Below are 14908 nucleotides of genomic sequence, written 5' to 3' on the forward strand. Positions count from 1 at the left end.
TGAGTGGAAAATCCACTTAAAGTAAAAAAGTGGAAATAGCACTACGCTGCACTACTACTACAACATCTAGGAAAGGGTCCCTTGTGAACCGATGGCCTCAGGGATTGGCCAGTATCTGTACAGAGAAAGTCAGAGGCAACTGGGTTGGAAACAATACCTCACTTGCCAAAAAATGTCAGGAAAAAACAAAAGAGCCAGCAAATATGCTGGGGGGGGGTCTCCAGACTAATGTGCAGCAAAAAGGAATAACGTCCCTAAACAGCATGGCAACAGCAAAGTATAGTTCCATTGCACACAGAAATGGTACACTGTGAGCTGAGGTAGTGGAAGCTACCTAATACAGATTAGATGCATCACAGGCCCCATGAGCCTTCCTCATTCACAAATAGCATGCAAAGCACAAATGACACCAATGCATGCTGTCATCATCACACAAAACAGTAGTGCAGAGAGTAGAAATGTTTTCATTTTTCATACAGAGAACATATAGAGTAAAAACCCTTGTAGTTCTAATTTACCGACACGTAGAAATGACATTGCATAGTCTGTGACAGTGTAAGCTTTTCCCAGGCTTCCTTCAACTCATTTGACGTACCCAGTTCTCTAACTTCTGAGGTTGTGGTTATTTACAGTTTTAGTCCTTAACCTTTATGCTGAGATCAAAGGGTGTCCATGATGGTCGGTTTCTGGAACCTGACTAACTCCCTTGCAGGAACTGACCAATGTCTGTCGGCTGCTCTTGCACAGCCTCCTGTACCACCAACAGATACTGATGCACTTTGGTCACTTTTAACTTTGGGGCGGATGTGAAAATCACTCTTTAGAAGGTTAAGTAGTTAAAATGTTGTATGCATAAAGCAATGACTATCCAGCAGGTGGGAAAGCTGACTCCTCTACTGTTGCATCTGCTCTGGATGTTGTGTTAACATTTGGGTTCACTTCTCAGGCTCTATCCAAAGAGCCACAACCTTTTTAAACCCTTTCAAACCCGTTCTCATACATAACGCTGTCTCCTCATTACAGGAAACATAAACTCCAAAATAAAACTGTGCCTGACACCTAGACAACCTGGCATGGTCTTTCCCGCATGTCCAACAGCCTCACAGTCACCCTAATAAATCATTTCCCAAATAAAACGAACTGCAGAAATGTGATGGTCCCTAGGATTGGCATACCACAGGTTAAGGCGGACATTCTTCATCGGATGATCTGGTTTCTGAAGCTGCACTCATAACTATAGCATGAGGCAACCGTCTAACCTAGTAGGGAATCCTAAATTCCTTGTTTTTGTGAAACAGTTGTTGCCTTTTTGTCTTTCTCCATTCCTGTCTGCTTCTCCCTGAAGTCTTGTTGATAGTTCTTGCATGATGTAGTTTGCCATTCTTCTAAGTGCTCTGCAATAGATTTCCGACACTTCCATCTTCCTTTCATCCTCTCCTATTACCTTCTCTGTAGGCCAAAAGAGGATCTGTCCATCAAGAAAGAAAAGAAGGACCGGGATCGGGATCGCCAACGCGATGGTGCTGGCCGTGGCAGGGGCCGTCCTGAGATCATACAGTCCCATTCCATCTTTGAGCAAGGCCCGGCAGAAATGATGAAGAAAAAAGGTTTGTTTGGGGGTGGGATCTGGCATGAAAGGTTGGGACAATCACTGATTTTGTTTGGGGTGACAGGGTTGGGTGTTTGGGTGGTGACATGCTGGTGTTACTTGGCTGAATCTTAGAGCAAGCATGGAGCTCTGAGGGAGACTGCCAGGGAAGCCTGGTCTGTAGAGCATGCAGGTGATGGCGCCTAGTGCTCTGAGGAAACCTGTGCAGTGGACATTTGCATAAGGAGGTGGATTGGTCTGCACAGGAGCCATATTTGATTCTATAAAGCATTGTGTGAGGATATAATAAATATTGGTTCTCTAGGGTTGATAGGACAGGGAGAATGTGTACAAGAGTCACGGGAAAGGGCATGGCACTCCCTTAAAGAAAAGTTGAGGAAATAGCCTGGAAAAGCTTAATCTATATAGTTTGTTCCTGGGGCATTTGTGGTAAAGATATGGGAAGGCTTAGTCAGTGCAAGAGGTTAGTGCAAGTATTGTGTTTTAGTGACCTTATTTTCATTCCTTCTACATGATAAAATGGATGGGGGAGGGAGGGTTGCACAAATGTGCCATATATTTTATACCAAGCCGTGACTTATGATTAATATTTAGCTTGGTAGAAGTTTTTGAATGGATGAGTGTCTTAATGAGACCTAATGCTTTCGGGAGTCTCGGGGATTTAGGGACATCTGACACAGACCGAGTGCGGTGGGTGGGCCTAGATCACTGTTCGGTGTGTGTGGCTTTTGGCATCTGTGGGCTCGTCCGGTCTTGATGTCTACTATTTTCTCCTGTAGGGAACTGGGACAGCTCTGTTGACATGTCAGACTTGGGCCCCTCCCACATCATTAATATAAAGAAGGAAAAACGGGAGACTGAAGAAGAAACCAAGAAGATTCTGCGCATGCTGGAGAAGGATGATGTAAGATCATCTAACCAATCGGCTCTGCTGAGGTGTGCGTGTGTGCATTTGCATGTGAGTGTGTGTGTGTGTGTGTGTGCGTCCGTCTGGATCTGCTGTGCTTGTTCAAGCACTGATCAGAGCAGTTTGGGTGGATGCTGTGCATTGCTCTCTGGGCCAAAATATGCATTGGACACTTTTTCTCGGGGCTGCGAAAGATATCTGTCAAACACTGCTTGGAACCGAGTTATGCAAGTCTCTCCTGGCAAAGGAATCTGAGTATCTAGAAGACGTTTGCTATTTGAGAGGTCTTGTATATTTTCAAACTATGATCTCATCTTTGGGTATCTGAAGCACCTGGTTTGTTCTTTCATGATGTTCACCATACCCTGCTTGCCAGAGCCTAACCTTCGCTCCAAAGGTAGTCAACATGACCACTTGGAGCTGTGCTAGGTTTAGTGCAAAGAATATTGCAGCATCCGATGGAAGGCTTTGGAGATAGTTGGAACTTTACACTTGGTGCAAGAGAAGCTACTTCCCCATAATACCTGACAGATTTACTATAGTTGTGGGTCTATCCCTTGAGAATCTAGGAACCAATTCCTATTACTCTTGTGTGCCTAATGAGCATTAGATGTCATCAATACCTCCCCTACACTTTCTGAACAGTAAAACGAGCATTTACATTTGCACTATGTTGCCTATATTATTCTCCTAAATTGAAACTCTGAGAACACGTTCACTCTTTTGTTTAGAAGTTATATATATATATAGAGAGAGAGAGATAATATGAAAATTGAAAATAGTAAAGTCAAACATGCAGTTCTGAAAATTGGCAATAATATAGTTGAATATGGTCCTCATATCCTACTCTTCTGCTAGTCTTGTCTATAAATCTAAATCAACCTACAACCATCGACATGTTTAGCTTTAAAATGTATGGCACAGTAAATCTTAAAATTGTACTCTGAGTAGTGCTGTCAGGATGGGAGAGCCAGGAGACAGGTCCCCTGTAAACCCATTAAATGGGAAGGATTAAAAAATGACTCCTATCCAAAGCCCATGGCTCTGAAACCCAGTTACCTAATGCAATCTAAATCCATGGATTAAACAATTTAGGTTAACCATTGAATGCGCCTGCACATTTTCTCCTTTTCAAACACTATTCCATATGTGACTCTACTTATCCTGGCCAGATAGCTGAAAGTAGATGCAAAGGCTTGTGTATGAGCTTTGCCCAGCCTTACTGCACCCCAAACACAGTATTTGCCTACACTCTAGAGAATAGTTGGAAGCAAACTCCCCAAAAATACATCCTGGCCTCGAGTGTGGATGCAGGATCATACAAACGCAATGTGGCAGGAATGGATTCAAAAAGGCAATCGCAGACCCAAAATATAGAAGCAAGCAAAGAAAATAGAATTTGGAAAAATTTACAAAGTAGCAAATTGCAGGTCCCGAAGTAGATGTAAACTGCTATACTGAATGTATTGAAGTAGCTGTTTGCGTCTTACCAAAGCAGTCCAGCCCTGTGATTCAGCTCTGCCTCCCAGCACTGCTTGGCATCTGCTCACTAGGAGACCTCAGGAACGTGTAAAGTCAAGTTTATATAAACCCTACCTATTTCCTTGTCATCCAAACCTGATTTGTGGGTATCAGTGTCTTAATCTGTAGTTTTAATCTTAACCTGCCTGGAGCTTTGACTGCTATAGACTTTGCATTGATATGAAACACATGGCAATACAAATGACAGTTCAAATGCCAATCATGATCTGTAAACCTCTCCAATAATTTAGCCAGCCCAAAGCAAAGCTCTAAGGCCATCAACAAAAACAGACGTGTCTTTGCAAACATGGCTGTGGATATGCCAAACATGATGTCCCAAAGAATCGTTTATTTATTTATTCATTCACATTTGTAGAGCGCACAACAGCCCAGAGGCATTGTGGCGCTTGTTACAGTAGGTGTTCATATCTTAGTTACATAAAAAACAACAGACAATCATGATATCTACAAATAGTAGAGAGCAGATAGGAAGCATGAGGATGGGGAGGAGGAGGGGATGATAGGTATGAGCAGTTAGTTGAAGAGAGTAGTTTTGAGGTTTTTCCAGAAAGCATGTAGAGAAGTTTCAGCTCTGAGTGCGGTAGGGAGCGCATTTCATAGCTTAGGGGCAAGATAAGGGCAGCCTAACCCTCCAGCCTTAGCCCTATTAATGCGTGGTACAATGAGTTGGTTAGAGTAATGTGATCTGGTGGGTCTAGTAGAGAGTGATCTAGATAGTGTGTCTGAGGGGTAGCATGGTGCTGTGTAGTTTATGCATTTGTGTGTGGTGGTGAGGATTTTGAACGTGATGCGGTCTTTGACTGGGAGCCAGTGAACCATCTTTCTTGCTTGTGTGATGTGGTCTCTCTTTGGTATACTTAGGGCTGCTCTGAGCAAGTTATTTTGGGTAGTCTGGAGTCTGCTTATGTTTTTTTTAGAGGTGCCGGCTAGAAGCGCGTTGCAGTAATCAAGCTTGGCCCCTATAGTAGCTATGGCAATGAAGAGAGAGTTGTCTTTTGTTAGGAAAGGTTCAATGGCGTTGAGGAGCTTAGTGCTCAAGGCGGAGGCAGAGACGATAGCGCGGACTTGTTTGTTCATGGACAGCGTGGCATCGATGTGTACCCCTAGGGCTTTAACCGAGGATAAGACCGGGGTGATGTAGTTGTCGATGTGGAAGTTAGCGTAGAGGGAGTCTAGTTTAGCTAGAGTGGACTTTTGGCCAAGAATAAGAATTTTGGTCATTGTATAGGAACTTCACGATAATCATAGTCATTCCTCTGTCTGGTTCATAGGATTGACATTTGTTAATCAACTTATTTATTCCTTCTTGCAGTTGAGTTTCCAAAATGGCAGAAATTCAAAAATGTATTTAACCATCTATATAATGGAGAATTACAGCTAACTTTAAAAGGGTTCTTTATATTGTAAAGAACATGTACTCATACAAGATAGCAATGGTTTTACGTTTTATTCAATCTGAAGGTGCAGTTAATTCTTTTCTATTTACAATTACTTAATATTAACTGGTTTACTTTGCTTTGTAAATGCAGTAGTCTGTGCATAGCAAATTAATTTGTTAATATACCCCTTACAAAATGGATCACATTTTCAAAAAAATGTAAACAATCGAACGCTTTGTAAAAACACCTTTTTGTGTGTGAACACCAGGCCTCATGGTGAAAAATGCAGATAATACATTTTACCATACATTTTCTGCTAACTGATAGTAGGGTGCGCCGTAAAATCTGTGTTCTGTGAACCTCAGCTGCGTTTTATGTTCAGTACAGTAGATTACATACGTTCGGGCTTCATAGCTTGCCTTAGATTTTAAAGTGTTTTTACCAAAGGCTTATGCATAATATCTAACATCCCCACCCCAGTGAAAGGTGGAATTCTCTGAAAGGCATGATTTTATTGAATCTATAAAATATGAGACTACATCGAAATAGAAGAAAAAACAACTGCCTATGGCAATTCAACTAGAAGATCTTCATCAGCTACAGAGGCACTCTAAGATCCCAACCCTGGGGGTGGACGAGCGATGGAGGATCACCTGGGTAGGGGAGCCCAGGGTTATGCTTGGAGGAATGCCCCAGGAGAGATGCAGTATTCTACTAGGGACAAAGTCCCTGAGGACTTTTTTGGCTATTCCATTTCTACTTCCCTTACACACAAAGAAGCTCCCTTAATAAAATCCAACCATCCCTATACCTCTGGTAAACCAACTAGGAGCCCAAACCCTATTAAACTAGAAAACCACAACTCCCAGAATCCTTGTTTTCCTGGTTTCCACCCAAACACTCCCTATACTACTTCTCCACGTGCCTCTGAATATTCTTTCCCGAACTCTGTCTACTTTGACAAAACACTACCGTTCCCACAATTCCCCCCTGTTCCGTTCACGATAATAATCCTGGTCATTCCTGTTTGTTTCACAAATCCTACCAATCTCCCCCTTTTGAGTTTTCCAGACCCCCCCCCCTTCTTTTCCAACACGAACACTTTCTTACACTGTGAAAACCAACAAACTAATACTAGAACTGTTCACCTGACATGTCCTGAAAGGTCAGGCAGAGTCAGGCAATTAATCAAAACCACACACACCTGACAACCCTTCCTTTTCCCTAGAGGGATAAAGGGTGGAGCGGGAGAGCACACTACGTGCAAGTCGGTCAGCACAACGAGATAGCTATCATGGGGCGACAGTTCAAGAGGAGGAGAAAAGCAGCGAGAACAGAGAGGGTGACAAGGGGAGAAGCGACCTTGCCCTTTCGAATGGATTGTGTCCTCCCACATATTCCTCATCTTCGATATTCGATATCCAGCTTCAGCTGCTTCAGCAGGATTTTTCAGCAGAGGGCGCTATGCGTCGATGCGGTCGACTCAATGCCCCTCGAGGGCCTCCGTCTGGAGGATAATGTCACCAAAGTTATGGCACGCGCAGCGCCCGTTGGCTACAGTTATGTTTTTCTGAGTAAGCTCACGGTTCGAGAAACTACAGCACGTGTCTTTTGTTCTTAAAAAATCTTTGCGATAATGTTTTCTTCCTCAACACCGACTACCCCGAAGACCGGGTTCAAGAAGTGTCGGGACTGTGATTCTAAGATGTTAACCGACCCACACCGAGTTTGTTTGTGGTGTCTCGGGGACGAAAATAAGACCTCGGCCTGCTCCAAATGCCAGTCAATGACTGGAAAGGCTCTGAAGGAGCAAAAGGGGAAATTGGCAGTAGGTAGACACCCCAATAAATCCCCATCGACTACCCTGCCGAAGAAACCTTCATCCGACGAGCCGAGAGGCAACTCCCCTCAAAGGAAGAAGGTTAAAAGGTCGAGGAGTGACTCCCACCACTCGTCATTGTCGTTGAGGACGTAGAAAAAGAGGCACCACAGGTCGCCTTCTTCGACTTTGTCATCAGACACCTCCCCTGAGAGGGTATCTTGTCCCACAAAAAGCTCCACACCTGCCGAATGGGAAGCATTTAGATGAAAATGAAATGCTAAAAATATTTGAAAATCAAAAACCCTCGGTAAGCCAAGCTCCTACTGCGCCTTCCAAAGAAGCCGGTAATGAAGGGCTCGATCCAAATCCTGCAGGCCCTCGAGCCTGTGACGAAGGCCAGATCCTCATCGAAGGATCCTTCAAGCCGTAAGTCCAAACATAGGTCGAGTTCATCGACACCATCGACGCCAGCTGCACCTTGGACGCCAGCTGTGCCCTAGACACCGGCTGCACCATCAACGCCAGCCACGCCATCGATGCCGGCTGTGCTTTCGACGCCAGTCGTACCATCAGTGCCAACCGCGCCATCTAAACCAATGGTGCCATCAAAGCCGAAAAAGGTTTTGACTCCTCGAGCATCGAGTTCAGTTTCTTAAGCCTTCGATGCCTATTACAGACAAGACCTATATCCCTTGACCAAAGAGAGATTATTTCAAATCTCTCGCCTCAATTTATGAGGAAAATGAGCCATCAGGCAATGATGCGCCTTTTGGTCTTATGCCAGCAGAGCGTCCGGGGCATCATTCACCCAGGCATTCCCAACGCCGGCCACCAGTTCCTTTTCCCCGTTGTCAACATGGTAGGAGCACCCGTCCACATAAACTGTGGGCATTCCCTGGCACTTGTCTTCTTCATAGACTTTGTGTGGGGAATTCAGGTACGCCTCCATGTTGTCCTGGGTTTTAAGACTTTCGTCCTTGAGACAGTTTTCTCTGGCACAATCATGCACGTCAGCCAGACCTTGCGCGAGGGGACTTTTCTTGTTTTGGCCATATCTGACCTCTACAGGAAAGCCTTGCATTGACAGAATCCAGGAAGTGATTCTGGAATTACTCACATTTCCGGCCCGGATTCTGTCACATTGGAGGTATTGCAAAGGCTGGTGTGGAGTCTCCACTATGATGTGTTCCCCCTGGATGAACGGGCGGTAATTCTTCTATGCCCACACCAGGAGTGCCTTCTCACAATTGTTGAATTTTTCCTCCACAGAGTATAAAGTCTTGCTTGCATAGGAGATGACTTTATTGACCTTGTCATGCTTTGGATACAATACTGCTGTCAAGCATGTATTCGAGAACCCTGTCTCCAAGAAGAACTCCTTGTTTTTGACTGGGGTAAGATAGACAAGGCGCTTCTGAGAGACTTCTTTTGAGTTGTGTTACTGCCTTGGCTTGTTCTGGACCCCACTCCCACTCGGTGATGTAAACCTAGGTCTCCATGACACTAAGGATCCAGCTGCTAAATCCCTCAACTCAGCCCTTGAGACTCTAGGATTCACAAACACTATCTCCGACCCCACCCACTCTCTAGGGAGAACCCTGGACTGGATTGCCCAACGTAACTGCCCTATCACCATCACGGGTAATACCCCCACCCCATGGTCTGACCACCACATCCTCTCTTTCAGCATAGCCATAACAAACTCCTCTACACCATCTCCTCAACCCTTACCACCTGCCCTCGCAAGAAGCTCCCGCCAGCTAACTAAAGAGAGATTAAGGCAAACTCGCCTTCAAAGCATGCTCCAAAGAGTACAAGAAGGCCATCATCCTCGCCAAAGCTAAATCGTCCCAATCAAGAATCACTGATGCCAACTCCAATACCAAAGAAATCTTCTCCATCTTCAGAGAACTAGAGTCCCCTACGCCCGCCCCCCTAAACCTCACCAAAGATAAGACATGGTGTGATGAAATCCAGACAGCCATGCGCAACAATCTTAGTACACTCCAAACCAAAATCCAGTCCACTAAGCACCTGCTCCCCACCGCCCGCAGACCCTCCGCCTCCCTTGACCCTACCCCTGTCTTTTCATTCAAAGCCATACAGGAACAAGACATGATCAACCTCATGAGGACCCTAAAACCATCCAACTGTAAGGGTGATCCCTGCCCTGCCTCTATTATTAAAGACTGTGCCAAGACCCTCGCACCATTCCTGACTGCTTTCGTCAATGCCTCATTTGCCACTGGGAAAGTCCCCTCCTGCCTCAAGGAAGCTTGGGTCCGCCCCCTCTTGAAAAAACCCTCTCTCGACCCCACCTCCCCCAATAATTACAGGCCCATCACCACTGTCCCCTTCCTGCTCAAGATACTGGACAAAGCAGCCTACCTGCAGATGCAGCACTTCATTGAAGACAAAAGCTCCTAGGGCTACGCCAATCTGGTTTTTGCCCCAGGCACGGGACAGAAACCGCACTATTTGATCTAAAGAATCAGATTGACGATGCCAGAGACCTAAGCAAACCAGCTTTACTCCTACTCCTCGACCTCTCTGCAGCATTCGACCTTGTAGACCACCATGTCCTATGTCATCACCTTTCCACTAAAGCCAGATTCTCCCCCGACGCCACGACCTGGATCACCTTCTTCCTACAAGACAGAACCATGCAAGTATTTTCTGACCTAGCCTCCGCCTCACCCACCTCATGCTCTGTGGAGTTCCTCAGGGCTCCTGCCTGTCCCCCACCCTCTACAATAGCTTTACTCGCCCACTCTTCCTCATCCTCGACGCTATGGGTATCTCCTACACAAATGATACCCAGATCCTCCTCACCCTCACAGGCAACTATGACAAGGACTCTGCTATGCTTAACGACATCTACAACACCATCCAGGCCTGGATGCCAGCAAACGGACTGTGCCTCAACTCCGACAAGACATAACTCCTTCTGGTAGGTTTACCCGACACACTAAAAAATCTCGACTCACAATTTAGCCACTTCACTATTGACTCCATCAAAATTCTTGTATCAGACTCAGTCAAAACCCTTGGAGTCTATTTAGACTCCAATCTATCCATGAGTAAGCAAGTTAGTGCTCAAGGCTAGACTACTGCAAAGTCCTCTTCCTGGGAACCTCCACCAAAAACCTGAACAGACTACAAGTCATCCAGAACAATGCACTCCGCGCAGCTCAAGGCATCGCAAAAAGAGAGCACATTACTGCTGCCAGGAGACCAGCCCACTGGCTTCCAATAAAAGAGAGAATCTTATTCAAAACCCTAACACTGACCCACAAGTGCATCTACCACTCTGCACCCGAATACCTCTCACAAAGGATTCACCCCTGTTCCTCCACAAGGCCCATTAGGACACCCTACGACAACATGCTCTGTGTGCCGATGGTAAGAAGAATTAGAGCAGGCGGCTCCAGCTTCCCCTACCTAGCACCATCACATTGGAATGCCCTACCTCCCTCTATACGAGGCAAGGTCTCCCTCATGACATTTCGCAAAGCCATGAAAACAGTGCTCTTCACCTGAAACACGCCACTATCTAAAGCCATAATCTACCTGCTCAGCACGTAAATGTGATCTCACATTGATGTTATTCACCTATGTTCATATGTATAGTATATGTATCCTAATGTATACTTGCTCTTTTTGCTCAATGTACAACTGTTTCTCCCCATGTGCCCTCTCCCTATAACTAAGCTCCCCTCAAGTAACAGTGCCTCAATGCCCAAGGGCTGCGGTGCGCTATACAAATGTAATAAATACATTGACCCCTTCAACAGGTGGATCAGGGGTCTGGTGACCTCTCCATAATCCTCAATGAACTTCCTATTGTAATTAGTCAGTCCAAGGAGGCTTCTTAGCTCACGCAGAGTTGTGGGTTCTTTCCTTTATATGCCTTCTTTTGCCGCGTCACCTCAGTCCATTCGCCCTCAGACTCCGAGGCGCTACTGTTTGAGGTCCCCTCATGATCTTCTAGGCGCTCCCTGATTCTGTGAGCTTGGGAGGGGCTCGCAGAATGGTGGGGCCTAGTTTCTTCTCCCCTGTGGCGCACAGGAGAGCAGTCTTCTGAATCCTCCAAGGTTGGCGGAGGATCTCCCCCACTGCTCTGATTGGGTGGAGGTCTTTAGAATGCTCTTTTGGGGCCTTATTTCATGCTGTTTTTCTGCAAATCGAACCAACTGGTCCCTTTTGGAGGTAGTATTTCTGCAGCTCTAATTCCCTGACTTTCTCCTCATATGGGGCTTCCTTGTCAGAGACATTAGTCATAATATTTTTGTATTTATACAGGGACACCCGTCCATCAATTTCTGGGGGGTGCTAACCTGTCAACTCCATTATGCTAGGCCTAGTTAATTCTGACGGCCTTGTGGTTTCCGGCTCATGTGAACCAATAGACATGAAGTCAGCAGTGTACAAAGTATTAAATGGGTTTGAGTCTCTTAGTACAGAGGTCATCATACTATGATCAGGGGTTGCCCAGTCCCTCTCTACTTGTTCGGGGTCCCTCCAGTTTGGATTAAATCTAGCATACTATTTCTCCAACCTCGCTAGTTTCTCCTTCTCAGCCCCTACCTCTTGATAATAGGCAACGGTCTGAGCCTTTTGCTTGGCTATCAGGGCTTTACTGGCCTCTATGACCCGCTCTTGAGCTTCCACCTACTGGTGGAGCCCATCTTTCTCCTCACAGAGGGCCTCATTATCTTTTTGTGCTGCCTGTATAGTTTGGAAACACTGAGACAATTTTTGTTGCAGGAGATTCACCTCCTGAGTGTGCGCATTTTTAGTTTTGGGTGCTCTCTTCCAGAGCACCTGCTACCCGTCTGGTGTGCTCCAATAACTTTTTGTATTCTACTTTGAGTTCATTTTGTTTCTGGAGGCCCAATTCTCTTTCCTGTAAATCTGTTTTTAGGTTGCTTACTTCCTGACATAGGGCATCTTTCTCCTGAGGGTGCCCCTCTGTTCAACCAGGTCATCCCTTTGTTGCTTGATAGCATTTAATTTCTGGCGTTCTTGATCAAATTCTGCTTGCGAGTGGAGTTCTTTAATAATGAATTTGCTATTCTCCTCTTGCAACTTTTTTGACCTGAGTTTGCAGTATGGTTATTTGTTCTGAGCAGGCCCTGTTATATGTTAATTGTTGATTCAGCTTCTGTTGACTCTCTTTCAGAGAGTCAACCTTTTCCCGACACTCCTCTTCCAATGCATCTAATTGGGCCTCTTGGTCTGAATGATTCTGTCGTTGTAGGGCCAAGTCCTCTTTGATCTGTTTAATATAGTTTTTAAATTCTATCTCTGAATCTTGGCTCTTTTTCAATTTTTCTTCCGCTAATTTTAATTCAGTCTAGATTTGGTTTTAGAGCCCGGGCTGGTTTTGCGCATCGGTTCTGTTTTCTTCATGTTTGCCTGCATCACTCCTATATAAAGATACATGTAGGCTGTGATTTTGACAATTTTAATCTGCTCCTCTTTAATTTTCGGAGTCATGTACAACTTGCTCAAAGCTTGATGTAAAAGGCCACCGTCCTGCCACATGTCCATGTCCATGGCGGTGACCTGTTGCATCATTTCTTTTAGCCAGACTTTCTCATCTTGCTCTCGCCATTCCCCTCTGACAAATAACTTGTGCAGAAGGTGCTCCCTAGCCATGTTGATCTCTACTGTGGCCATATTTGGAAAGTGTAATTTATTTCTAGAAGGGTAACCTGTATTTTGTTGCTTTTTGTCTAGTTTGGGGTTGATTTAGCTTTAGTTTTATACACAGACCTGATACATATGGTCTTTGTTTTGAGGAGGCACTTACTACAGCATAACACTGTGTTCCAACCACACAAAGTATCACTACCTTGAAGGTTAGCCTGTTATGTTAAGCTGCCACGGGTGGCAACACTTACCCAATCCCCAGAACGAGCCCCCAAGCTGTAAAGGATTCCAATCGGGCATCACACACCAGACCAGGATTCTTGCCACTTAGCCTAGGATGTAGCACACAATTAAAATACTTTTTCTTTATTTTCTACGAATTCGGATTGAGCTGGCACTCAACCCGTCTCACATCCCCTTTTACAAATACCCCGGGTCACAATGGACCATGAACCAGGCCTGTGGGTGGTAATACAATATTTATTTATTTTAAATTCAAACAAAATCACACAGTTTGAATATTGGGCAGCAATCACCAATGGGGTGATAATTACAATGTAAACTGATGAAATAGACTTGGTTGACCTTCTACTAGAACATATCCAAAGCACAGGTGAATAGGAGCAATTTTACTGTTCGGGTAGATGGCACCCAAGTTTAAGATTTCCCCCTGCAATGCTCTCTCAAACCGCAAAATCTGACCTTCCCTCACGAAATAAGAGGCAGAAACAGATTTTAAAACCGTTGGCAATTGAATAAAATGACACTCGGAATTGGTAAATAATTAATTTAAACGTGTGGTTGAATAAATGATGCCGTTGAATAAATGAGGTAAATATGATTTATTACAGTATCAGGGATGTAATACCACTAGCAACTACAAGGCAAGGTATCAACAAAGTGCAACAGGTCAAAAAGCAACTTGAAAGTAAGAACACAGTGCAGCCAAAATCGCATGCACAGAATTTGCATTTGCTAAATGACACGGGTTGAAATGTCGAAAAAACGGTTTGAAAAATGGATGAAATAGACAGAATCAGAATGCGGTTTTTATGCTGGGTGATAGATGCACATCACAGGGATAATATGAAAGTGAAAGAGTGACTATAGCTGAATAACTGAATGAGATTTACAATGTGCGAGGAAATTCGGTTTGAAACATAAAAGCAGTTAAAAGAGAAAATCGGTTTAAAAAGGAAAGGACAAATTCACTTAAACTAGATTTTAATTACTAGATTGTTAAAGAAAGACACGGTACGCTCCAAGGTTAATTTACAAAGTTAACCTTTTCACCCTGCGTTCAGCTCTATGTGGGAATTCATTAAATTATTCAAAATATGACTATGGATCTATGCAAGATAGAAATGAATGGAAGAATGGCGCTAACGCCTGGAGATTAAGGACCGGATGCACAGAGAATTCTGACAGTTTTAAACAAGTTACCAGGGTATGGATAGGATTACCTAGAGAGCAGGACAAAGACAAGGTATCAAGATGGGGTATGCTATGTGTTGCTATGGGTTGGGGAAATACTCACAATCAGCACTTGAGTTTGGGATTTGGGACAGCCAACCAGGTTTCTGAACTCAAAGGCTCTGTTCACAGCACAGCGGGCTCTCCTAACAGCAAACAGCTGGGCCTGTCTGGTCACTGGATAGCAAGAGTACAGCTGGCATGCAGGTAATGGGGCAAAAAGCCGGTCTGGTCACAGGATACTCCCAAAAGGGTACCACAGCTTTCCCCCCTAGTTATTGGGATTTTTAGTGGAGTTTCTGGATCAATGGTCCTACCTGGATAGGGTCAGCTATGCTCTGGCCTGGCAGTAGAATCTGGAATCTTGCGAAGTCGATGTGGAATGTCAGGATCTCGGAATGCGCAGGAGCTGGAAATTCAGGAGAGAGTGTCTGTCTCTGTGAGCTTCCCCCCTTTTTATAAGGCGGGTGACAGCACAGGATTTATTGTTGGGTAGAGCTAAGCTAGACCTACCCCTAAGA

General features: G+C 44.8%; 1 protein-coding gene across 3 annotated transcripts in view; it reads left to right on the forward strand.

The window, feature by feature from the left end:
- The window catches only part of POLR3D (RNA polymerase III subunit D), a 244833-nt gene that overhangs the window by 113271 nt on the left and 116654 nt on the right, over positions 1-14908 (forward strand). For all 3 annotated transcript variants that reach the window (XM_069617751.1, XM_069617753.1, XM_069617752.1), the window contains exons 4-5: positions 1456-1607; positions 2389-2513. In XM_069617751.1, the coding sequence (XP_069473852.1) occupies positions 1456-1607; positions 2389-2513 (277 nt within the window). The remainder of the gene's footprint in view (positions 1-1455; positions 1608-2388; positions 2514-14908) is intronic.

The sequence above is a fragment of the Ambystoma mexicanum genome, chromosome 10 (assembly GCF_040938575.1).
Source record: "Ambystoma mexicanum isolate Mex_15411 chromosome 10, UKY_AmexF1_1, whole genome shotgun sequence".
Classification (NCBI taxonomy): domain Eukaryota; kingdom Metazoa; phylum Chordata; class Amphibia; order Caudata; family Ambystomatidae; genus Ambystoma; species Ambystoma mexicanum.